The 27,357-nt window shown below is 37.3% G+C and overlaps 1 protein-coding gene across 1 annotated transcript in view; it reads left to right on the top strand.

Moving 5' to 3' along the window:
- Positions 1-27,357, top strand: part of TRHDE (thyrotropin releasing hormone degrading enzyme) — a 201,484-nt gene that overhangs the window by 168,599 nt on the left and 5,528 nt on the right. Inside the window, exons 11-15 of the mRNA XM_040062731.1 lie at positions 1,725-1,858; positions 1,959-2,014; positions 17,867-18,014; positions 20,113-20,210; positions 20,696-20,803. Of these exons, the coding sequence (XP_039918665.1) occupies positions 1,725-1,858; positions 1,959-2,014; positions 17,867-18,014; positions 20,113-20,210; positions 20,696-20,803 (544 nt within the window). The remainder of the gene's footprint in view (positions 1-1,724; positions 1,859-1,958; positions 2,015-17,866; positions 18,015-20,112; positions 20,211-20,695; positions 20,804-27,357) is intronic.

The raw sequence follows: 27,357 nt of genomic DNA on the forward strand, positions 1-27,357 counted from the left end.
ATTCAAGCCTTCTCTAAATAGGATGGAGCAATGGACTTGTTCTGACTTGGACCCAATGAAAAAAGGTTTTAAACAGGGGAGCAAGTCTTAAGAGAGTTTGCCTAGGACTGATCTGTACAACCCCTTGTGGAAGAAAGACGTGTTAAGTGTTACAGCCTTGATCCAAACCAGATTGTGTAGTAAAAGCAGCTTAGGTGCTTTGACAGTATGAACAACTGGGAAGTGCACTGAGTTTTGGGACTCAGTTCAGATTTTCTCAGTCCTTTTTCTGCAGGATATGTTGAATCCTAAAGAATGTGTCTGCTTGGTGCTTTACCACAGATAAAACAATAAGAGTTGAATTGAACAGGTATCAGCTGAATTATTCTGGGCTTAATATTTTTAATAGGTGTATTTTTTAGAGATTTTAATGGTTTCAAAACAACTCGGAGAAAACAGAACTTTATATTTAATCCTGCAGTTTTTTATTGGAATCCACGTGCATAATGAGGGTCCATGAATTTAAACATAGAATTATGTGTTTTTAAGATTTGGGTCTTGCTTATCTTTGTACTTATTGCATCTTAAAGTAGTAGTTATTTGTGGGTTTGCTGTTGCTCAAGGGAGAAGCACAACTTTTATCTGTAGCCCTAGTTAACTATTATTTCCTCATAAATTACTTTTTTTCATAAGAAAGGCTGAAACAAATAAATTTCTTTAGTAGGCCTATGTCCTAGATAGTACGTGTGAATTGTAAAGACTGCTAACTTTTTTCCCATTTGTTACCTCCAGGGAATTCAAGCACACCAAACAATTCCCTAATGGAAATACATTTATAGCAAATTTTATGTATTTCTTTTTTATTTTTAAAAATGAATGAGAAGACTATTCCTTCAACAGTGTACAAACTAATTTTATTGGTTGAAAAAAGTGTTTCTGAATTTTTATTGAGTTATCATTCATGGTTAGTTTTGTCAAAATAATTTACTAGATTGAAGACTTCTTCCAAAAATGTTGAAGCCTGATGCTTTGTACCATGATAAAAAAGAAGTGCGTGTTGTGAGTTCAGGACATTTCTGTTGCTGAAATTTTGAAATCCCTATTCCTGCAAATAGTTGTAGAGTGCCTGACTGAAAAAAAAAAAAAAGAAAAAAATTAAACTTTCAGCCCTAAAGTGGTTACATAAAACAAGGAAAAAGACAAAGAGCAGGTTAGGTGATAGAAGGTTAATTGGTCTAGCTCTAAAGAGGAGGCGCTCAGTGCTTAGTAGCTAGAAGCTGTACAACTGGAAGCACTTTAATTTAAAATCCAGTGTGAAAACTTAATCAAATACATGCAGAAGCACTTAAGAATAATTTTTTTTAATCACAGGTACTTTTCTCTCCATACCACATCCATTGAAGTTTTTGAGTTACAATTGTAGAAAACTATTTAAGCAAGGCCAGAATAAGCATACCAGACTTAAAGTGGGTACCTCTCATAAAAATAATATTTGCCAGGAAAGAAAAAGCACACTTGAAGTTCTGTGTGGGTAAAAGGCCCCCATGGGAATGTCAGTTGGCATCTCAGTACATCAGAACAGATAAAGGAAATTATTAATCAAACACAGTATTTTTGTTAGTCTTTGAATTAATTTTACTGCCTTCATGTATATTTAAAGAAGGAGAAAATGTAGCAGATGCATCTTTAGTATGTTTAAGTTTAAAACCAAGACCCCTTCCCTTCTTCTTCTTCTTTGCTTCCAGAACACCACAGAATTCCTGCTTTGGAAGAGGCAAGTTGGTTGCTGGGGAACATCAACCAGACTGGCTACTTCAGAGTTAATTATGATATTAGGAATTGGAGGCTGCTTATTAATCAGCTAACAAGGAACCATGAGGTAAGCTCCTCTTCTCATTCCTAAAATCTGCTTTCATAGATGAACCTTCGCTGTTTCATCACCTTCTAAATGGTTCAATTTTTGTGCTTGCCCCTCACAGGTTATCTCTGTCAGTAATCGAGCAGGCTTGATTGATGATGCATTCAATCTAGCCAGGTATGTTTTCCTGAAGATCATCCATCCTCATACACATTGCTGCAATAACTTACGCAACCATTAGCAGTTGAGCGTTTTTCAAAGTTAAGTGTGTTTTAAACAAGCTTTGGTTCCCCTCACCGGCTTTTTTTTTTTTTTTTTTTTTTTTTTTTTTTTTTTTTTTTTTTTTTTTTTGTATATGCACATATGGTCTGTAGCACATTCACTACTCTTGATCAATAATTGCTGTAGGCTATTTCCGAGTCTGAAGAGATTTGATCAATTTTGTACAAGTTCAATTTAACACTTTGCAGATAAATAATCTCTTTCCTCTTTCTCTAATGAATGAGTGTTTTTTCTTCCATTTCTCCTGGCTGTCCCACCTCTCCTTTCTTTTACCACTGATCCTTGTACTGTACTTAATTTGTGATAGAAGGCACCTTCAAGCTTCAGTAATTTTTTTTGCCCTAACTTGTACTGTTATATAATTTTCCCCCATATCATTCTTTTCTTATAATCTGCTAGAACAGACTTTTTTTCCTCTGTGTTGCTTTTCAAACATAATGGAAAAGCAGTTCCGTTGAGCATTTCAGGAATTAATGCAACATTTTGCGTTTTATTGTGATGAGAGCTAATAATTAACACATACAGTGCTGGTTTGGTAGTACCTTCTTTACAAATGGAGGCAATGGATTGTTCCCCATTTTGAAATCCAGTCTATTGATAGTGAAAGTGTAAAATGAGAGGAAAATAGTGGAACATTTGTAAGTTTTTGATTTTGAGGTACCCGGGAACATAGTATTAGTATACGGTTTTAATTGCACAGTTACAGATTTAATTGCAAAATTGCAAATAACGTGACTTTACTTGCACTGTCATGTCAAAGGTAGCATGAAAAGAATTCCTGATACTACTGTCTTTACATTTAACTACAAACGGTCACACTGGAGGTGTTTGGGCTTCAGTCACATCACTTTCACAGCTCAGTGATGTTCTAGCATCACTGCAGTAAAGCACAGTTGTGTGCCCTACTGCTCTGTTCCTGCTGCTGACATAAAGTAGTGATTAGCCCTTACTTAACGGTCCAGAGATGTAGTAGGGAAGATGGTATCCTGGAGAGTGGTGTATCCGTTTGCTTTTGGCACTGCCCTTGCTTTGTGACATCTTCCCATGGGTGACAGTAAAGAACTAGAAATAGGTCATTACATCAGACTTTGGTAGATCGTGATTTTTCTGCTCTCTAAGTAGAAAAATATTGCAGATTATTCAGAAATACCTAGACTATTAGAATCACCAAATGTTTAGTAAAGTCATAATCTGCTCCAATTTTATTTGATTTTGACACCTCAGAGAACTAGTGTGCAGCTATGCAGATCCAGTATGTCACCTCCTTTTTCCATGCACTGAATGCAGTCAGATGTGGCTAGACTTCCCTGAAAGTTCAGATCCTGAAAAAAGCTGTTTCTTAAGCTACTTTCTGTAGGTGAGTGTTTTTCTTCTGAGTCAGTATCGAGCCGGTGCTCTAGGATGTCTTGGTCATAGACTATTAAGGTGAGGTCATGGTTAAAGACCCAACCTGCATTGTCTGGCCAAGTTTTGTCTACCTAAAAACCACTCAAAAGATTAGATGAGTAATGCATTCACCACTAATTTTGTGAAGTACTTTCATGGAGATACTTGGGGATACTAGATCTGGCACCTTTTTCAGAGGTTACTGTAGAGCTTTGTGAAGTCTTTCGCAGGATTTCACATTATAGAAACTTGACTTTGTTTTCGTAATGATGATCTGCAGCAGACTGCTGCTGCATTTGATCTTCATGCACCGTGGAAAAAAGTAGTGGACCTATAAATGTATGCGCATACATGGATATCACTTAAGAGGAAATATTCTTCCAGTAGGGATTTGTAGCTAGACTCCTGTTTCTGGAGTCCTGTCAGTAGTGCTCCCTTGAGTGTGTGCCTCATAAGCCAGTCTGATTAGGGGAAGGATCAGTTTGCAAACAGTAGAATCATGGTTTGTAGTTCAAGAGTAGCAATAAGATGTGTGGACCCGGCTGAACTTGCCATATAGGGTATATTTCTTGTTCATCTTAATGTTGTTATATTATTAATCTATTGTCTTCCTATTATAAAAACCCTGAACCAATCTAGTGATGCTTAAGTTATTCTGATTGGCTGGCTGACAGTATGGTAACTTTTTAGGAAAAGCTTGGTGTTTTTTATTTTCATTCCCCTTCTCCCAGACAAAAAAAAGAGACCAGGAGTAGGTCTAATACTTGCTATGTTCGTTTATGATGAATAGGACTAGAAAGGCGTTGAGAGACTCCTAGCAGAGTGTTGAGGGCTGTCCTTGATGTCAAAGCATCAGAACTTCTTGAAATAAGAAAGCAGTTGGAAAAGCTCTTGCCCGGGACAGGCAATGGGAATTGAACCCTGATGCTGCAGTGTGATGCAGCTTATCCTGCCATGTCTGATGCTTTGATGTGACACAGCAGTGTTCCTATAACAAGCTCTGAGGGCTATCAGAGTAACACAGACACTTTCAATTTTCTGAAGAAGTCACTGTTCAAAAGGCCACCATCAGCCTAAAAGCAGCTTAGCTTTCCCTCCCTTGGCTGCAAGGCACAGTGCAGAAAGTTGTCCCACTTTATTTTGGAGCAGTACCATAGTTGGATGTTACCTGTCTCATGGGTGCTGTGCAGGTTCAGCCTTGTGTCGGATGCACAGCGAGCATTTCTCCCTGCCCGTATGACGTTACGTGATGGGGAGATTAAATGTGTACACTTGTCTCTGACTGTGACATGAGAGAAGGTGAGTAACCTTATTGACCAGACATAGAAGTAGTAATTGGTAGTTCAGATCTGATTTCTGAGAAGACTGGCTGTTTCTAACTGTAATTCAGTTCTCAGTTTTGGTCCCTAGTTGCAATGATGTATTTTCTTCTTGTCTACCACTATAAACATGCATGTTTTGAGAGAGGGAAGAGAACTGTAGAATACATACTTTAATTTTCATCCCTAGCTATTATTTTTAGTGCTAAAATAATGCATAAATTAAAACACAATTTCTTAAATTCCTGGTGGTACTTTCAAAAATTACTTCTAATGTAAACAGTTCTTTTTACTGTGCTGTGGAGGCAGTATTTCTTCAAAATACCTGGTCCTTCTTAGCAAGTTCTGAAGTACTTACTAGTGTGCTCTTGAACTTGATACAGATAATACCAAAATGTTTTGACTTGATTTTTCCGCTATTATAATATTGTCTGTCCTAAAATGATTATTTCTCTGTCATTATACTGCTAATTGATTTTGTTTGTAGAACGAGTGCAGCTCTTCTCTTCAGTAAAATTTAATAATATTTAGATCTGGAGAAAAATGAAAAAAAGTACTCATATAAATGGTTTTGGAATGGCAAAAAATTTTATTTTTTTAAGGTGTGTTTGATTTAATTCCTCTGAAATGTTTATTTTCCTTTTACTGTCCAGCATAGTGATTTCTTGAAAATAAACAACATTTTAAGCTCTATAGGTTTTAATTTTTTAATTATTTTTTTCCATTGTATATGGAAATACATTTGTTCATCTTCATTCTTGCTGTGTTTTGGTTAATACAACATCAATATCAATGAATAACAACAACAGAGAGTGGAATAATGACAACAAAACAAAGTTACAGCTTGTTTGTTTTTCAGATTTTTAAGCCTAATTCTTGGCTGTAGTGCATGCACATCCCCTTAAGATCTGAAAAACTGTAGCCTTGGCACAACATAACTTATGGCAATTCATATCCCATGTTCTTGAGCAAAAACAGCACCTTAACACTCCCTCTTCCTTCTTCTTGAAGATTCTTCGTCTTTTTTTTTTGTATGAAGTTTCAGTAGAATTTAAAAATATATTGGTTCTAGTTAATGGTACTGGTAAACATTGACTGAGAAGGCCCAGAAGCCAAGAGAAGACAAACAGAACCATGGTTCTCTTGTAAGCTTAAACAGAGCAGAGGTAAGATCAGGTAGTTCCAATAAGCAGCGTCGCAATGAATAACAAAGGTCGCACTGTTTCGTAAGACAATTTCTCACATCTTTCTCTTTCCTTAGGATAAGGGGTCAGTTAGTGACTATGTGAGGTGGGATGCCTCCCAATTTACTTTAGGCATCCCAAAGGTAGACCTGTAAATCTGACATTCTCACCTTGTAGTTCACTGACAGTTAATGGAGAGAATCATGCACCTGACCTCTCAAAACCAATTAACCACGTAAGATAAATGACTCAATGTTAGAAGTGTTGTGTCACCCCTGGTTCTTCCTTGATGGGCTCTAAATCTTCATAAAAGATTTCCCTCATTAAACTGGTTGACTTAATCTAGTATTATCTGAAAGGAATAGGTCTGGTTTATGTTTAATGTTAATCAGTGTTGAATCAGATGTGACTGTGAATATCTCTTTTACTGTCATCTAAAATAGCTATTGTTGTTTCTACTTCTGTAAGCACCAAATGGGGAAGCATGAAGTGGTGTCATTGGTTCTTAGGTGCCAATGATGGATGACTGTGTAGGAGTGCTGTCCATTACCATGCACAGATTAGGGGCAGATTGAGCTATAGTCTCTTCAAATGAAGCTTGCCTCTTCTTGTAGGCTTCACAAGTATGGAGAGCTGTATCAGAAATGGGCAACAAGAAAAAAAATGGTACCTTCAAAATTTTCTGTGAGCTAAGTGACTTCCATGCTGCAGATGGCCTTCGTAAGTGTTTTTCTCTATCAGAATTTCCTACACTATACCAAAACTAGGGTTCTGGTGCAAATAGATACATGAGGAGTCGGGATGATTGTTTTCCCGCTGTTAAACAATTCTTGGTGGCTTGTTTCTTTCCAAGCTGTGAGTTCTGCTGACTCTATAAAACCCAAGTCTGAGGGCAAGCGAAAAGGCAGTACCAACCTACTTTTCGATGTATAAATCCAAATTATCTCCCTTGACACACATTTATCTTTTAGTAGCTGGTGCATTTGACTCCAAGACTGATTCCAGAAGTAAAATACTGAAGTAAACTAATGCTGACTCCAGATTACTTTCCCACCAGCTTGTAGAGAGGAATTAATTTAAAAAGTAAGTCTTGCTTAATCAAGTACAGCCTTTTGCATCTGGAAAATCATGTCTTTAGAACCTCCTATTTTATTGTTTCTTAAAAAATTAATTCCTGGCTGTGGAGTCTTGACACTGAGGCAAAAAAACCATTTTATCCATTCAGCTGAGGCGGCACCACCCCACATAATGTTCTTATTTCTGGAAACTGAGAGTTATCTTGTAAGCATACTGTTCATATACTTCCATATAAAATCCAGAATTATTGCTGCTAAATTGGAAAAATGTTTCCTTGAAATTTCTGGTGGAAATACATGCATAGCAAAACTAAATTATGGAGTTGAAACGATCTTCATTGCTGTTTTCCTTCACAGGGATTCAGATTTCCTTTCTTGTAGCATTTGAAGTCTTCTAACCTATGTGGGCTAATTGGTTTGATGTTACATTTGTTTGTGTTACTTCAAGTCCTGTTCAGTCTAATGTTGGGAGAAGTCAAGGGATTTGAGGGTCCATGTAAAATGCTGGGGCTAGATAATAAGTAAGTGACAAAGATAGAAATTCTCAGCACAATTAATGTACTTCAAAATGCTTCAAAGCTTTAACAGCCGCATTCAGGGTTGTTGACTTTGGTTGGTTGGGCTATTCAGAAACAGTCATATAGGATCCATTTAAATTAGTAAACTGCAGTTTTACTCTAGCCTTTGTCTTTACTCCTGATTGCATTTTCTAAGAGTTCAACTCAGAAAAAAACGAGATGTGTTATGCAGCTCCCTTAATTAACGCCTCTGAGTACCAGCTAAGGGAGTAGTATTAGATCAATACTTTGTATCATGCTTGATTAATAGCGGTATAGATTTACTATTATAATAAATGAGTCCTCATCTGAATTATTTCAGCAGTTGCCGTAGTAATTCCCATTCACCGTCAGGCAAATTTTGGTGATGGTTCACTAGCAATTGATTTAGATATGGTTTTCAATAGAAGCTGTTTGGTTTCTTTTGACATAAATACTCTCTCAGTGGGCCAAAGCAGCTGGGCTTTTTCAGAGAAAATAGAAAGTTACAAGTATTTTAAGGTAGCCATCATACATTCCATATGTTACACATCAGTCCCTATGTTCTGTGACATATCACTGCTTTGGTATCTGCTTTACGTGGAGATTCATATTTCAGCTGACTGAAATGTGTTCATAGCAAGAGGAATCAAAGCAATTCCTGCAATTAAGCACACTAAAAGTAAATTCTGCTTTTGTAGTATGTATCACTTCTGCATCTGATCCTGTTACATAGCTAAAGGCAGTAAAGTAAATTGTACAACACATTCCAGGGAAGCATTGGTGCTGCAAGAGCATCTAGAAAGATAGAAATACCTGCCGAGAGTCAGGGAAGAAGTTGAAGACTCTTCAGCATGTACTAAAAACTAACTCTGTAGATCTGTTTAGTGCAGAGGGAAGGTCTTGGTGTAGTCATATCCGAGCAAAATTTGCCTAAATTATTAATGGTAGTTATGACTAATTATAGCAGTAATTGTTTTATCCTGTAAACTACATCAACTCTATTCTTGGCCAAACCCAGAATAAACTGCCAGGAAGACTTGACTCTAGTTTCAAGGGAGTGGCAGAGTTATTTTTAGTTAATTGTTGTTAACTCACTGTCTTTTTACCACATAGTCTCAGAGTTCAAGCTGATCTCTGAAGTCAGCTTGGTATGGATGTATCCTTGTTGCAGTACAGCTGCCAGGGGCTGCTGTGTAATGAGAGGGGAAGGGAACAGTCTCTGCAATTTGTTTTGGGAGCATTAATTGAACCAGGTCTTGAATTATGCTTCAAAAAATACTTGAGTTTGAGGTTAAACAAGAAGAGGAGTTCATGAGCAGAGCTTGCTGAAGACTTCTTTGCAACTTTGAATACTGGAAACAGAGCTAAGAGCTGCAAATATGACTTGAGGAATCTGTGTTGGTCGGGCAGGGGGAAGTCTTTGTAGAGCCTCAAAACCTGTGGCTTTCTTTGGGGGCCCTATCCTGTCATAGCAAGCATACATCCATTACCTGGGACTTCATCTTCTGTAGCCCTTTTTCTTCCCCACAGCTGCCTGATCAGCCCTAATCCCTATGTCACTCAACTGTCCTCTCAAAACAAGCAGCCTTTTTGACCCCTTACCCCGGAACCCGATTACTTTCCTTTCTGTGTGTCTGACAGGACTAATATAGAGAGCAAAAGATCCTTCTTCTACATTGTCGTAAAGCATTAATTGGGTTTATATTCGTAATGTTCTTTTCTATCTGTCCCTGCCCAGCAATGCCCATCCCCCTCACTGAGATGTAACCTAATCCTGTTTTATCACTGATTGGGCGAGGCCTCTGGGTCTCGCCTATGGCCCTGCCCCCTGGGGGAAAAAGCCACGATGGGGGAGAGGCCAGCACTCTCTGGCCTCGGCTCTCCATCGGGTGGGGTCTCTGAAGCTGAGCAGGACATATGAATAAAAGCAGAACTATCCCACCCGAAGTCAGGGAGTCAGGACTCTTCCTTTACCTTCGGCAGCCGTCTAGTCTTGTGGGGAAGGCTACACTACATTGGTTAAGGTAGCAAAAACAAGCCACTCGGAGAAGCTGGGGGTGCTGATCTAAACACCTCGACTTCCCTAGCATCAGCAAAGGGTATATGAATAAAGGCATGAACCAACTTTTCTAGCCATAAAAGACAATTCTCATGCCTCATTGACATAAAGAAAGAAGTTTGTTATCACAGGCTACTCGCTGCTTTGTCTGCTGTCTTGACCTCACTGCACCGTTGCTTCTCAGAAATGATCCTACTTTTTGAGCTTACCTGATTGCTGTTGACCAGGGTTGTTGTCTAGAGGAGGTCTGGTCTTTGTCCATGTATGCGCTGTCTGCTGGAATGTTGTAATAGATTAGCTCCTTCCTATCTGGCTAGAAGTGTGTTTTCCTCTACCCAGAAATCAAGTAATAAATGTCTGGAAGGACTAAGGCACAGGGACTGAAAAAACCTGGCATGCTGTATCTGCTGTACCCTTCCTAGGTGATCTTAGTAAAATCACTTAAATTGCTTGTGTCTTCTTCCTCTCTGCAAAATGGAGATAAGAGAATAGGTGAGGGTTTGAGAGAATTTCAGAAAATCTTTTTATTATAAATATGTTTATTGGAAATTGCCTTTAGAAAAGGAATATCTGATTCTGTAGATATTCTTGCAAACAAAATTTGGATCGTATGTGTGTGTTCTCAAGATCGGAATTCTGTGCTATCCATATGAAGTTTCTAGCTTTTGAACAGGCATTTCACTTGACTGACTGATTTGCAAATTATAAACCTTAGACCAGGTAAACAGGGAGTGATGAAAAAGTAGTGTGCATAATAGTAAACTAACTCAATTTTGATTCTGCTCAAACATGCTTTCATAGGTACCATCACCTGTTGACAACTTAGTGAATAGCTGTTTCATTCTACCATTCCCTACAAAAATCACCAAGAAAGAGAATAAATAACACTTCAAATAATCAAGTCATCTGAAATGGATGTCTATTAGCCCCTGAAATACATTTGAATTTCTTTACTTAATTTAACTCTGTGAGTTGCATTCTTCTCAAAAGTCATGGTTTCATGATGTTGAAAAACATGCATACCTTACTGCATAGCCTTAATTTTTAGCAGTAAGATTTTTCCTTTTTTTCTTGTATTACTCCTTTTTAATTCGTTTTTCTTTCATATGGGAAAGAAGGGGAAAAGAGAGAATGTGAGCTACAGTTTGACAGGGGTTTTTTTACAAGCATAGAGGGGTTAGATTTGAGGTTTTCTCCTGTTTTCAACAGAGGTGAGTAATTCATACTAATATTAGTCGTTGCTTATGTGGCAACTCTAAAACTGTGCAGGATAATTTAAGACACATAATACTCTGATAATTACATTGAATTTGAACTGTTCTTTGTAGGATGCTTCAAATGCTCTTGTGTGGAGTTGAATGTCACTTGAAGAGTCCTTAAATATTTTGCATGTGAGAAAACATAAGAAGAAGGCTTCACTTTAAACTCTCTTACTTCTGAATCTTTAATGTTGGAGAGATTAAATGCTAATTGCAAGTAGTTCTTAAAATGATCTTGTAAGCAAAAACTTGCTGTTGTATTCATCAAAAAACACATATGCATTCCTCTCCTGTTAGCATGGAAGTCCATACATCCACACCATACATACCATACAGGTACAGATCATAATGCCTCCATCAAGTCACTTTGGCATCTTAGAAAAATAAAGTCCTTACATGGTCCTTATATGAAGACAGCCCAGTCCTGGGAGGGAAGGATGAGGTAGATTATTCTTTGATACTGGAGATCACAGGGCCTTTTTTACAGATTGTCCATTAGTTTTCTATGATAAAACATTCTGTCTGCAGCTTCTGTGGTTGAACATGCATGCCAGTCATCCTAAGTTTTTAATCGTTGACTTCTAGCCTTGCAGGAGTTAAAGGGGAAATCTGTGACTACAAGAGTTAATTTTCCAGTTGTATGGGTCACCTTGCTCAAAGCTATTTTTAACGTCAGGATTCAACATTTATGTTTTTACTCAGCTATCAAGGAATTGCTGTTAAAGGGCTGTGGGAAAGAATATCCTGACTCCATTGGTAGAGACACCAGTCCTTGATAGGTCCTGAAAAAATGAAAAAAGCAGATACAGTTATATATATATTCATTGGTACCAAGTTTCTCTGTGAGTTATTCTAATCCACACACTTGATTGTTAAGGTAAAAGAATGAATCAATTGTTAAGAATCCTAGCTTACTTTAAACTTTCTCTGGGAGTTAATGAGTATAGTCTAATTATTCATATATTGCATATGCACAGAAATAGAACTGATGTTAATCTGAGTTGCCCATCTGTGTTCTGAAGAGCTGCATTTAGCCCTTCAAAATTACTCAGAAAAAAAGCTAGTCATGTTTTACACATTTCTACGAAACAGATGAAGCAGGGTGGATTTTAAACTAGCAGCAAGTAAATCACCTCATTTCCATTGTTTCTGTGATGCAGACCAGTTTGCTGCCAGCTTGGATTTTCTAATTTTGATTTAAACACATGACTTATAATGCCTTTGTTGGGTGGTGGGACGAAAGGATTTATGGTGCCCTTGTATGTGGGACTCTCATCACTGTACACCAACCCTGTCATTTTTGTGACAGAATCTGTTTGACTGGTGCTGGATTTATGATAGAGATAATTCAGAACAGAGTAATAATTTTCCCTTGGCAATTACACTACCATTTGGTACTTTGTCCCTAAGGGGAAAATGAATGTGCTGGGATCTGTCCATAAGTTCAGTGGCTCAGTGAAAAGAACAAATCAAGGTCAGAATGCAGTTGAATACACACTGATGTTTCATAATATAATCTAGATCTTCTGCTTTTGTCTGACTCATTAAAAGCTCATGTAATTTAAAGATTATTTTTGATTGCCATGAGATTTTTATTGGGAATTCTTTGTGAGGGATATTTCATTACCGTGTTCAGTACTTTCTTTTTCTGTTCATTGCCTCTTTTCTCTGTAGCAATGACTACTGTAGCAACTTCTTCAGCGTAAGCAGGATAGTGCCTTGCTAAGTATTGGTGCTTATGATATGATATGATATCATAAACCACATAATACTTATATATAACTTCTGGAAAATCTTTTTCCACCTCTGTCCTTTCATAAAAATGATAGATCACATTTTCAATACAGTTCATCAGCCGTCTCCTTCAGCATGAAAAACCTGCTGAACCAGGATGTTTGTCTAGAGATAATTTGTCTCATAACTAAACCAGATCTTTTTGCCAGTCCATGTTCCTGTTCTCCTCTTCTCCTCTTCAGTTTGGCAGGCAGCTGTGAAATCAGGAACACGGGTAATATGTCAAAACTCAGGTGGTGCTGTGTTTCTAACACATGGTTTCCCATGTAGTGGTAGCTGCAGAATGATTGACATGGTGGTAAAATGGTAGGTTTGGACAGTTACGTAAAAATTGATAAAGCAAAGAAGCATCTCAGATGTGATCTTTTTGCTTAAATTTTGCTTTTGTAGTCGTGTTTGAAATGACTCAGTATAGCTTAGAGAGGGCTTGTAGAGGCTGTTTTACGTCTAGACTGCTTTCTGTATGACCCATGATGTCAAAACAAAACTCTCTAATCTGAAACACTATAAAGAGGGATGTCTGCTTTTTGTAGTTTATACTGAAGATATGTAAACAACAGATCATTTTATATATAACACAAACTGGATCTGTTGGTAGTCTTCTATTAATATTTACGGGGCAAAAGATCAGAGCTACAACATTCTTATCTCCTCTTGGCAGAGCAGTACTGAAATAGTAGTGTTCCTAGGATATCCATTGGTAGAGGCCTATATAAACAAAACAAATTTCTGTTAGGAATGGTGCTGGTATGAACCTGCTTTGGGTAGGGAGACACTAGGTGAGTTCTTAAGGCTTTTTAAATTCCGGATAGCATAGATGAAGTTTTGTAAACTTTTTGCCTTTGAAAAATGTTTTACCTGAACATCAGTATGCTTTCAGCCACTGTTTATGCATCAACACTGTTTGATTTAACTATTTTATGTTACGATACTTGCCAAATTCTGCAGAATTTTTTAAGAAAGAGATAACATGCTTGGCTAAGATTCTCAGGTGGCTACTGGAGACATACCTAGAGAAAACTGTGTCTGTTTCAGACTAGGCATAAGGTCGGACATCACGGTATTTCTGTGGTGTTTATACTTGTTACCTGCTTTCAGTATAGCTCATAATCAGTTCTTCCCCTAGTGACAGACAATATTTCAATTTTCCTCCAAGATGGCTAGGCTAGAAAAGAACCTTGTCTTTTAGTCTCTCATGCATTCAGACTTTGACAGGCAATATCTGATAGTAATTTTGCTGGACTTAAAGATAGCAATATGATTGATGGCTAAAAAGGAGCAAGAAAAATAAGGATTTCTGTCACTGACCTTGAAAGAGAAAGTAATAAGTCAAGCTGCACGTGTAGAGTGTGAACTAAACATACTCTCTGTAGTACCTTTGAGTGAGCATTTCTAGGCAATGATATGACATGGGAAATTATTTTACAATTTTGCTTTTGATGGGAAGGTTGCTACTTTTAGTTTTCTTATTATTGTTACAATAATTGTGACACATTTCTGTTCAGCATTTCCACAGATCTGTGTTTTTTGACAGAGTTCTCAGAGATACTCAGACTCATTCTCTGTTCTGCCTTCTTTCCTCATTTTGGTTACTGTCCTCCTCCATAAATGCTTTTGCTGACCAGATCCTATCTAACCATCTTTGAACCTAGTTCTTCTGGGCTAGTGAAGGAGAATCCTAGAATCATGCCAGCACCCTTTGTCTGGTTTGCCACTGTTCAAGTGAGCCCAGTGCATCTTGCTGAATGCAATATTCCCTGGGAAGGAGGAGTTGAAGTCACTCTTAACACTGGACAAGCTTTTTGGTGTGAACTAAAAGAGTGTGATTGTCCTAAAATACAAAAGTTAAGAAACCAGTTGTGCTTTGTGAAGATGCAGAATATTAGAGCATAGCACACCATCAGTCACTCTGCTTTACTGAGGTTCTGTTTTCTGCTGACCTGGTTGTCATGGTGGTCATGCTACCTCCCGGGACACTTCACACAGGTCCTAGATCTGTGATATGGATTTTAGGGCTTCTTATGAATTTTATGGTTCATGGTTTATGTCTTTTGTGGTTTAAGGTGAGAGGCAACTATGAGTGTAAAAAATTAGCAGCCTTAGTGTTTGGCCTTACCCTTGCTAATTTTTTTTTTTTTTTTTTTTTTAATTTTAATTTTTTTTTAGGGTATTAAAACTGCAGTATATAGTTCATAATTTATAACATCCACATTATATGTCACGTTTTATACAAATAGGTGAAACAATAAATGTACAAATGTACATACTACCTTTTGACAGAAACTATTTAATGCCAAATAGTCTAGGAGTGCAGTGTATTTGGAGTAAAATGTTTATAAACATGGCTTAGCAACTAGGATGAAAGAATAGGGCTATCATGATTTTCTGTGGGCATCCATGAAATAAAAGTGTATAATACATAGAACATCCTGCCAAGGTAATGTTTCTGAAGCACTTACGTTTTCTTCCAGAAGGCTGCTGTCTTAACTGCCACTGTAAGAGGATTTGAGATACGTCTCTGCTTAAGTTCTCTCAGAGGTCAATCTTAGCATCTGTACTGCCCAGCATGTGCTGGCAGAAGAGTTTAACATTAATTGTAGCAACCATATCCACTTTTCCTCTAAACCATGATCTGAAGTGATGAATTTGTTATCCTTTATATGATAATGACAAGAATCTCCCTCCATCCCCAGGAATACTTCATCTCCCTTCACCCTCAAGAATCTCCCTTCATCCCCATCCCTTCTCTTGTGATGGATTGGTTGATCTGTGGTTGAGGGGGTGATTCTGATGATACTGAGCATAAGCTTCTTCTAGAGTCATAACCAGAAAGAGAAGGAGGGTCCGGAGTAAACAGGAAAAAAATCTAACTTTGCCACAATCTGTTTGTGTAAGTTGCACAATAATCTTAGGGAAACAATAAGAAAAGTGAGAGGGAGTGAGACAGGCATAATTGAATAGTCTGATAAATTTGGAAGTTAGAAGCAGTGATACTAACAGCCGTTGTGAGCAGGATGAGTGAGTATCATCATCCAAGAACCATCATTTTGAAACTCATCAGGAAGCTCTGAGCTCAGGAATAAGAGCTCGATCTCTGAGTTCACTTCTTAAGTGTCTTTATGGAGAGGTTAAGCTTAAAAAGAAATAGTCTGTTTGCATTTAGTATAGGTAGATCTAATTTCAAAACATGAGCTTAAATGACCATTAGTGCGACTATAATAAATATTAATCTGTTTATTCCTTAAGCAGCATGTTTCCTAGAGCTATTTCTCTAGTTCCTTACTCCACATTTTTTCATGACAGTAAAAATAATCACAAATTCTATTAGAAACTAATTATATATATGCAACTTAAAGCTAGTTTACCTCTTTGCTAACATTATCTCTGAGATTTTTAACTGCAGTCAGTCCAGCATGCTTCTGGCTCCATTAATTGTGTTTAGAAACCTTTACAAAGTATTAAGGCATAGAACTTACATTAATGATAGTCTGCTGCTTCAGAAACAAGACCTATTAAATGGAGTAACCTTCTGTCTTCAGATGCATTTGACTTTGTCCACTGCCTACTCTAAAAGCTTTACCACTTTCATTTCATATCTGCTCAGTTCCTCAGCTGGCACAGAGGACTCCCCAGGTGATTTTGTTTTTCATGCTTGAGTATGTGCTGGAATCAGAGTTGAAAACAGAGCTAATAAAATGTGGACGCAAATGGCATGAAGCAGACTGGAGAGTGAGATAGATCCTTTTGGAATCTGTTACATGAACTCACTTCTTTCCTGAGAACATGAAGGGAACAGAGTGTAGTTCTTCCAATAGAGAGTGTAAAAAATGAAGGCCTGCATGATGTGGTGTACATTGTGAGACAAACTATTTCAAGCAGCAAGACAGTTTGTACATGCTATTACAGCAGAGATAAAATTTTATATTAACAGGTATGCAATGGTTTATTTCTGTACTAATGTGTGTAATTTTGTTTGCTGTATGTTTGCATTTCCTCCACATTGATGGAAATGAAAGGAACATTTGCAGTGAAGGAGAAAAACTAGTCTGCAAAACTATATCATACTGTAGCCTGTTAAACTGAACTTTGTGGAATCTACCTTGCTGATTTTAACTGTTTGATGAAAAGAGAATCATTATCTCCTCTCTAGGCAGATTGTTAACTCCTTTTGGATTTGGACACCTGCATCAGGAGAAGAGTAGGCAATGTGTTTCTGGAAAGTTCACATCCACAGGGTTGCACTTTTTTTCTGTAATCTGGATAGTTAAGAAAAAGTGCTAGTCTGAAAAAGAAAGTGAGAGCAAAAGCTAAAGCTTGTCATTTTCTGTATTTGGTTTTTAAAGTAACTTTCAAATGCTTGTGTCTGTATTGCATTTTACGTGTAATGCTATTATTTCAGAACCCTTCCTGTACATTCCTTACATTCTTTCCCATGCAGGGGTAGGTCTTTTATGATTGCAAAAAACTGGACAAAATTTTAGCTGGTTGATTTATAAACAGCTGAAAAAACTCCGTAATTTTTATGCAAAGTGCTGGAACATCCTGAACCAAAGTGATGTCACTGGATAAGTCCTTCCGAAGTGGCTTAAAGATGGATAGAAGACAAGACAGTTCTAAAGGAGAGGGAAAAGAGTGAAGAGAATAACTGTAAAACTAAAGCTTCTTCTTCAGCACTAGTTTTTTCAATTGCCAATGGTCAGTGGAAATGTTTTCTTAAGCAAAATGCCTTGGGTTGTTGATTTTATGCGGTCAGCTTTCTATCGTACAAATCAACAAAGCAACGCCTTTGTTTTGTTTTGTATATTTTTTGATTTTCTTTCCTTGAAGGCAGTTGCTTCTTCATTTATGTTTTTCATCGCCACAGGAATCCTTTCAAAGTAGGGATAGCTTGTCTGGTTTTCTTTCAGGCGTGTTCATACCTTACTTCATCAAGTCAGTATGTGTCCATGTGTTGCGAGAGACTGCAAGTTACTATTTTTTAATCAGGTTGATTTTTATGTCATTAAAATGTGATGAGGTGATCATGGTTTTCGTTTTAATTTCATATGGGGGGGAAAAAAAGAAGTTGTTTATGCCCAATTGTGAATGTCTTCTGAAAACTAATTTAATACTAACTTTTTTTATTGTGTAGAGCTGGTTATTTGCCTCAGAATATTCCTTTGGAGATTATGAGGTACCTTTCAGAGGAAAAAGATTTCCTGCCTTGGCATGCTGCCAGCCGAGCTCTTTATCCTCTGGATAAATTGCTGGACCGTACAGAAAACTACAATATCTTCAATGTAAGAGATACAGTCTTCCTCTTTTTCTTCCCCTAGTTCTTCCTTTCTTCCACTCACTCTATCCATCTGTCTGTCCTTCCTGCCTTTCTTCCTTTTGCCTCTTACTCTGATATTATTGCCACGATTTGAACTGTTCCCCAGTCACGTACTGTAAGTGACCTAGGGTTATTAACTTTCTTCCTAATTACTCTTTATTTAAACATAGCAATTTTCAAGCTTTGGTTCATTTGCATTTGAACAGTGATAACTGTTATTTGAGGCATATATGACTAGAAGAGGGAAAGGTAATTATCTCTCATATAAAATGTTATGACAAATAAAGTGTTTCACTTAACAGAGTTAAAGTATTCTATTGTCAGATTTTCTCTTTTGAGGAGCCCCATGGTGATATTTAGGTGGGCGCCCAAGATCAGCAAGAACAGCAGATATAGGTACAACTGAACAGAATACATGCAACTGAAGAAAAGATTTGTAGTCATTATTTCATCCCAAAATCCATGGTGAATTCAATGCAGTTACTTTAATTAACAAGAATTAGATCACTGTTGAGTCAAAAGCCCATTCATAATTGGGTCCAAAGGGACAGCAGTAATAGCTTGTGATAGATAATTAAGATAGACATGGCATGTATTTTAACATGTACATGTAGCTACACTGAAGCATGGTTTATGAAGTACACAGGATTTGACTGCAGCCAGTTACAATTACAAACTCTTGGGGTTTTTATTCACTATGAATTTTATGTAGTCTACATATTTTCAACAGCCAGCATACGGTAACTTTATGTGATGTTGTAAAGCCTTCAAACGAAGGAGCTTTTTAAAGCCTGAAATGCCTAAGGATGCTTTTTTCCTCTTAAATGTGTAAATATTTGTTTGTGTGCATGTCACCATAGACACCGTGCTCAGAGGGGAGAAAGTTAGAAATGACTGTATATATATATGTAGAAGTTAATACATATATCTATATATCTATATAGATCTAGAGATAATATAGATACACGTACACACACACACATACATATATACAGAGTTACCTGATGACATGTAAAATTATTTTTGTAGAACATATACTGAGGCCTACGTGCAAACTGGAGCCATGATGAAAAATGCAGTTGAAATAATTTGCATATTTAGTCTGCTGTTAACTGCAAACAAAAATTCTTATGAGTCTGCCATTGCTATTTCACTTTTAAACATGGTTGTGTAAAGAAAACACAATTTTAATAAATAAAACCAGTAAAATTCACAGCTGGGTTATGTTTTATCAGTACTGATGGGAGTTTTGAAAGCTGAGGTGATAGCAGAGGAAATAAAAATCTTTTTAGTCACAGAATAACATACCTGCTAGAGAAAGCTGCAGTATGAATCTTCTTTTGTGTTGACATATATACATGCCAATGCATCTGTAATAATAAAATAGATGTTCTGCTATGCGGTTCTGTATATCTCGGTTCTCTTTTTCATATTGGTGAATTCCACTGGAAAAAGATTGCACTGAATACAAAGACAGTGATTTTCTTCAAAACTGGTCAGAATATGTAAATATGTCCACTGTGTAAAAACTAGAAGTCACTAAAATATATCTTGTGCTTGTTTTGTTCCTTAAGCACACCAGGAGCCTAAACTTAAAGCACAGTGGCATTAAGTGTACAAAGCTTTTTTGCAGCCACATTGTTTTCTGAAGTCAGTTGACTGTACCCACATAATGTTTTTGCCGTGGCTATGGATATTAAAACAGTGTTCTTTTAAAAGTGAACATGCATAGTGTAGTCAAGATTGGCCACAAAGCAGAAAGTAAGCTATTGACACTCTTTGCATTGTGAGTTCAAAGTAGCATGTAATAAACTTTTGAAATTCATGGATTTTAAAACAATATATTGCCTCATACTAGGCATCTAATCGAGTAGCTTATGTAGAGATTGCTTCTTACTATAGCAGTGAAGGAGGTTTATAAGTGGACAAATAGCTTTGCTAAGTCTTTGGAATTGGACATTATTTGACGGTACAGAGACCAAACCTCACTAGTCAGCAGTACTTAAATTTCTAGTAAAATACATTATTTTTAGCATTAAATATACTTCTCTTTTTCTCCTCAGGAATATATTTTAAGACAAGTGGCATCAATGTATCTGAAGCTCGGATGGCCAACAAACAATTTAAATAAATCACTTGTTCAAGCATCATACCAACATGAGTACTGTTATATTTACTATTTTTTATTTATGAGATATTATTACATAAAGGCACCCTCCTAAAACTTAGACATGTTTAGCATAAATCAGTCATAATTTCTTAGCTCTGTCACCCTTTGGTTTTTTCCTTTCTGAGTTGCAGGGAAAGCAGAAAGATGCTATGAGATGAATTCATCTTTCTTAATTTGGGAGAACACGCTGAGCCCTAACTTAAATCTGACTACATGGGATTTATAAGAACTTGTACTCATGTGACCACAGAGATCGGGAAGGGTGCCTAAGTGAAAAGGGGGGCTGGTTTTGATCCTTGACCTTTCTTTAGTTGTTGCAGGCATTAAATTGACACTGAGATTTGTAAAACCAGATTGTCTTTGATTGATATGTTGCCCAAATCCTGGTTGCTGTCACTGTTAAAAGAAGTAGTTTTTTGTAAACATTCAAACACATTTGTTAATGCAGCCTTATTGCTTTCTTTTAACTTTGACAGAGAGTTGCGTCGGGAAGTCATAATGTTGGCCTGCAGCTTCGGGAACAAACACTGTCACCAGCAGGCTGCAACCTTAATCTCTGACTGGATTTCTAGCAATAGGAACCGGTAAGTGGAGCTGAAATGCGTACCTCACATTTCTCCTACTGAGAGGCAGTGCAGCTCTTCCTTGCCTGCCTGCCCTGTCTGCTGTGTCCTCTTTTGCAAAGGTTTTTTTTTTTTTTAACAGGAGGAAGCAGAGGTTGCTGGCTGTCATTTAAAAATGTCTGTGGGGTTTCAAAATTAATTGTTTGGCTTTGCATATACGAGTGTGTGGAGGGCATTTTGCCCACTCCTGATAAATTACTGTTGGATAATTCTATGCAAGAAGATGGGTTTTAAGGATGGACTTAAAGAAAGATGAGTTAACACCATGTTGTCAGATAAACATGATACTTGTGTTGGGGTAAGAGAGCAGGAGGTGCTAAACATTTAAAGAAGTGAGAGAGATTAGATACAGAAGGACTGAGAAATAAGGAAGGATATGTGTTGAAGGGAAATGTTACAAGGTGTTTAAGGGTGAAGACTTGGATATTAATGTGATTCAGGAATACATGGAAAAGCTTGTGTAAGGTTTCAGAGAGCAGGTAGTATTAGAGCTAAAGCCTTGAGCATTAGCAGCACTGTCATGGTTTGACAGCAAATAAGTTAGGCTGTCAAGACACAGATTTATTCAGCTGAGGCAAAGGAACATGGGCCATAGATAGTGTCTGAAGTTTATCTTTTAAAGGCAAGCATCTAAGAAATATGAAATAACTGAGATTTCAAATTTCAAGTATGTAGTATCTATGGACAATGAGATGAGTGCAGAGTATAGGTTAAGACCAGAACTTCTTTAGAAAGAATAGTAGATTTTCTGATTATGTGAAATATTTGCACTGTACGCATTTGTATGTGGCATGATATTTTGGTATAAAAGAGAATATTTTACTTTTAAATACAAAAGAAGAAGGTAAGAGAAAAAGTCTCTCAGTTTTAATCACAGTCTTGTATTAGCTCAGCAAAAGGATCAGATCCCTCTAGCCATACAAGCAAGCAGGAGTCTTCAGGGATTTCTTGGACTTATCAGTGTTTTTTTGCAATTAATTTATCTATGTCTGTCTTTGTAATCTTTAAAAACACTTTACAAGCATATGCAGTTACGTAAGTATCCAAGTAGTAGTATTCCGTAAGTATCCAAGTGTATTTTAAAACCAGCCATGAAGGGAATTTACTTTCCTAAATGACTTTGAAACTTCTGGGAAAAAAAGATACCTTGAAACTATGACTATGTACCTTTAAGTAAATGTGTGTGAGATGGAGGATTTTCTTGTGCAAGGTGATACCAGGTAAATTTACTATGAAATACATACCCCAGGGTTTTATATGAATTCTTATCATAAGTAGCAACAATCAGTATGAAGCTATTCAAAGAGGCACTTAAAGAGAAAGAATCATTGGAAACAGTCTGCAAAAGTAATTTACTTAGATATTCATTTGCAAAATTAGTTAATCAAACCTAGGATTACCCATTAGCATGCACAGCAGTAGATTATTCAGTGTTAAAAAAGCTGTCACCCTCCAAAGCTACCTACCTGTGTCTTTCCAATAGGATTAAGAAAGGAGGCATCCGAAAAGAAAAGCATAACAAAACACAAGCTTATTGCTTCACTAACAGTAGCAAGAGAGAAAAGGAATAAATTTAAGGAGCTGTCTGAAGATTCATCTTAGCCTTTCAATGGGGCCATTTTTGGTAGCAGAAGATTGTGGTTGCTAGCATATGATGAGTATTATGATAAAAGCAGCACAGCAGGGCAGAGGAGAATAACTACTAAGTTAAAGCAATGTGTTTCTCAAAGGAGTTGCACAGTTTTAAAAAATGGCTGGAGCAAATAATGTAATTACAGAATAGAGACTGACAGCTGATAAATAGGGGTACAACTGACAAAGAAGATAGAGACACACTTTTATATATTTTTTAAGAATGTAGGATTTGTTCAGTCCCCTGTTCCAGAATTTCCCACGTTTTCCAGGGCAGTCTCACATCCTGAATGTAACATACGAGCAAAACTCATTTCCTATCTACTTACACTGAAGCAATATTACAAAGACTACTAGTAATAGCAGCTCAGTAAACATAAAATCATCTTTTGTTTCACAATAACAGCATTTGTAGGGTGTGTTGGTGTTCTCTCAGGAATGTTCAGTTGAATCAGAGTACCCCATAGCACCTTTACTCAGTATAAGCTCGCTTGGACCGAAACCTGAAAGTAAAGGTGAGGGCTCTTTTTTCCTGCTTTTTTACCAAAAACCTGATGATTCCACAATCAGAATTTAATTAGCATGGTGTTTGAGTCATGGTTCTGCCTCTTTTAGCACTTCAGAGACAGTAACTTGCTCAAGTGCAAAGGGCAAGCAGATAAGTACAAGATATGCAGAGGGCATGTCTAAGAGGTGCCATTTTGTATTCTTTCTCATCAACTGAGTGCTTTGCTCAGTTTGATGCCCTTAACTGCTGTTCATGAATTTGCTGCAAACAACCTCCTCAGAACCTGTATGATTCCCTCAGAGATTGTTTCCTCACAAAGAAGGGGAAACTCAGGCTGCTCCTCTTTCTCCAGACTTCTCTGACAACTGGTGAGAAAAGTTGGTGACAGGTACAGAAACTCTATGTATTGTTGCCTACTCCATTCCTTATCAGCAATTACTGTTAATGTTCTTGTGTTTGCCATTCCGTCTTCTGAAACAGAACCATGTAATTGACTGATCATTGCAGAAAGCCTGGTTTTGGTGGGTTTGCATGGCCAGAGCACAGAAATATAGTTCCAGAGAGCTCAGATATTTTATATATAGATATAATTTACGTGTCACTGTGACAGTAAAAATAAAGGGTAATTTACAACATTTCCACCCATCTCCTCCCAGAAACTTTGTTCTGGAAGATGACACAAACTTTTCAAAGTGGTAGAGACAGTGGAATAAGGTTTGTGTCTCCAGATTTTAATCAACTGAAAATTAAGTCAGTATTAAATTAAAATGTGATATTAAATACCACATACATGCACAGTCAGTAAATCATATAAAGGAGGTTTTTGATTCCCTGGCAGTTACTGCAGTTAAAGTTGAAATAACTATACCAGAGAATGTGCTATAAATAATACTGAAAAAATGCTAACATTCATAACTTTCTTAGCCACATTTTTAATCCATGACTTTTTAGATGTTCTTTTGAAATGCTTTTTCTGTTTTACTTGTAATATTTAATTTTGGATAAAGTGTTGGGTGGTACAATAACATCTGTGTTTTTATGTTTACAATTGCTGTGGTTTTTAGTAATTACATTTAATCTGGTAGGTCCAGAAATGAATTACCACTAACTTTTCACAATAAGAAAGTGAAGTAATCATGACATCAGATGCTGCTTGTATTTTGTAATTATATACTCTTTACTGTGCAAATAATTTGCCACTGTTCACCAAGTAAAATAATGGTCATTCTTAGCACAAGGCCAAAGGTCCTCTTTGTATTTCCAGTACTGTTTAAAAAAGCCATTAGATTTCCAACTAGAGTGCTGCAGATTTTCTTACGGAATTAGTGAAAAACCCCAGCTTATATGTGATCTTCAACACTAGCCTCTATGCATGAAAGTCAGCTGAGGGGCTGTGAAGACTCAAATTTCTAAAGTGACTTAGGTATTGCTTTGTTTTTGGATGCCTGCCTCATAGGGCAGAATCAGATGCTCAGTTATGCTTCTTACAGGGGGATTTGGGGCCTCTAAAAATGCAGCTCACAGAAGCCACTGTGCTATGAAGAGCCTCTTAATGTGAGACTCTGAAGCATGAGTGGGCCCTCTTAGGGTCCAGCACTACATGTAGTAGGAAAGATACCTATATCAAATGAATACATAAATGGCAATTGTAGAGTGTGGGGTTCTTGCAAAAGATACCTTTCAATATTGTCACTAAAGCAGGAAAAGGACCACTCCTTTTCTTTTCCAACACAACTGGTTGTGTCTTCAACACCATTTCAAACAGAAGTGGTGAGATTCCAGCAGTTTGTAGTGCTTCAGTTTAGTACCTTGGCCCTCTACCTGCCAATGCAGAAAGCAAGCCTGATGACCTGTCTCTGAGGTGTTTGGGACAGTATTAAGGTGCTGCAACACACTTTCCTCCTCTAGCTTCAGCTCAGCCACAGGAATTTATTTTCTTAGCAAGAGAAATGATATAGCTCTCCTGTCTAAAGATGAGAGAGCGTTCATCTGAGGGAGAAGGTGCTTCAGTACCTGAAATACCACAAATACTTAGTGTGCAAGTGGCTTTAGGTGGTATTGCTCATGACCACTTTTTCAGGGCAAAACACAATGGAAAAAAAAAAGAAGCATAACTGAGAAACAAATTTGTTTATACAAGGAGCAAACCAAACACATAACATCAGAAGCAGAAGAGACTGTAAGGAGACATCTTGTTTTGCCGGTTTAGGAATTGATATATTTTAATCCTTGCAGTTGTTAAAAAGGTTGTGATTTCTTTCTACTGAAGATCTGAGGTTAGACCTTAAAGTAGGTCTTGCAGTGTTTTAATAAATGAATTTAAATATTTTTACACTTTTTTTAATGGCTGATTGCTTGAAGGGCTGTGTTTACTTCTGACTTGATGGTGATATTAGAACAATCATTTTCACACTCGTAAATTGGGATATATGCTGCTCCTGTACTGGAACGATGGAAACCCTTGAAATTTACATGTTGACGTTCAGAGGAATACAAGCAGAGTAGAAAACATATAACCATGTTGAAATTTCCATTGTAGTTTGAAAATGTAAAGTTACTGGGATTCAATGAACAGCAGAATGTTGTACAAGAGAAGCTACTGTTGGCTGAAAATAAAGATGTTTGCTTCTACTTTCATTTAACTGAGCTCATCCCTGTGACGCTTTCATGTATGAATAAATACATTATTCACACTCCTTAGACATTACAGCATTGTGGTTCAGCCTAAAAAATTAACAAATTACCATTCAATGCTTGGCTGAGCTTAATAATCAGCCTTGTTAACCCCTTTAACCTTCACTGCATCTATTCTGAAAGAAAAACATGTTTCTAAGAGGATTAGCATTTTCAGACTTCTTGCCTTGGATAGGTTGAATAAACATGTATTTCTGAAGTTTGGGAGAGAATGCATGGAGAGATGTAACATGTAAACTCCTAAGAGGCGGTGACAGAGGGTAATATTCAAATACACACCATGATGACTCGAAGCATAACTTACCCATAGACATGAGAATGTTTTTGCAGACATCTCTGGGTGCAGGCACAGTTGTCTTCCAGCTATTCTTACCATACATTAGCTACAGGTTGCCACGTATACATTTCTGCTGGCAAAGTTGACTGTGGATGTATGCTTGCTTGGGGCAAAGTTAAACAGAATGATGTAAATGTGAATGTGTAAGAGAGCTGCTTTGATTTGAGACAGCTGGTTTTGCCTTCAGCAGAAAAAGGAGCACTTGTACTCTGATTCTGTTGGTAGAGCTGTGGTGCTGCTGTTCTGCTGACATGCAGCACTAAACAGTGGGAGATGATAGTATTGCGTCAGACACAGTTATGTGCAGATGTTCTGTGAGATGTTACTGGACGTGATGGAAGGTCCCGGCTAGTGATTGCTGCTTTCCTTTGCTCTGATTTTTAACTTTAGAAATGTAACCATTGCTATTTATTGTCATTGTTAACATGGAAACAAAATACCTTAATTAATTGCCTTAATATGCCTAGAAGACTTAGAGTAAATGTGTTTCACTGATGCTGATGTCATGTTACTTTGGGATGATTTTAACTTCAATGGAGTTTTTTGCTATTTCTACTATTAATCTTCTGTCACAAGCACTCTGATCAGTTTTGATAATGTTTGCAGTGGGGAGTGCAGGCTGCTGTACTGAATTAGGTTAAGCTAGCATCCATTCTGTAACCCATAGGTTAATGAAGTTTGCATTTGTCTTTGTGAATGATGAGTAGAGACCGATGGACAGTTCTGAATGCGAATACAGGTATTTTGAAACTGTTCTGGTCTAATCATCCGGATTGTTCCAAGAAATCTTGGAGTGCTGAGGTGAGGCCATGTCACAGGACCATGTCACAGTGGAAGCTTCAGAAAAGTCCTGTCTTAGCCTCAGATTTTGGCAGCAGTTTCAATTTAAGAAATCATTCTGGCCTGCAAGTACTAAGGATGGCAAATCAGGTCTATTTTAATAAAATGAATTATTTATTAAGGAGAAAGGTGATAACAGACGAAAGATATTAATCAGTTACGTACTATACAGTATAAAACTAAATGGAACTACTAGTAGATTACAGCATGACATAAGCCAGTGCATGACATCAAGGTACCTATATTTAAGCTAACAAAAGAAAGAGTATTGATTAAGTGTCAAATGTAACTTACCACCAAAATTATAACAATGTACACAGATTCCTTCACTCAATCTCTGTGGGAGTAACCGGGAAGCAAGCATCCCTACGCATGGGAAAAACTCTACACATTTCCTTGAAATGTGTAGAGGATTTCTGCTTTGTGAGAGTTTGGTGTAGTTTTTATAGTTTGTAAAGTGAGGTGTCTGTCAGTGAGAAATCCAGCTTATCTTCCAGATCTCAC

This window comes from Hirundo rustica, chromosome 4 (assembly GCF_015227805.2).
Source record: "Hirundo rustica isolate bHirRus1 chromosome 4, bHirRus1.pri.v3, whole genome shotgun sequence".
NCBI lineage: Eukaryota > Metazoa > Chordata > Aves > Passeriformes > Hirundinidae > Hirundo > Hirundo rustica.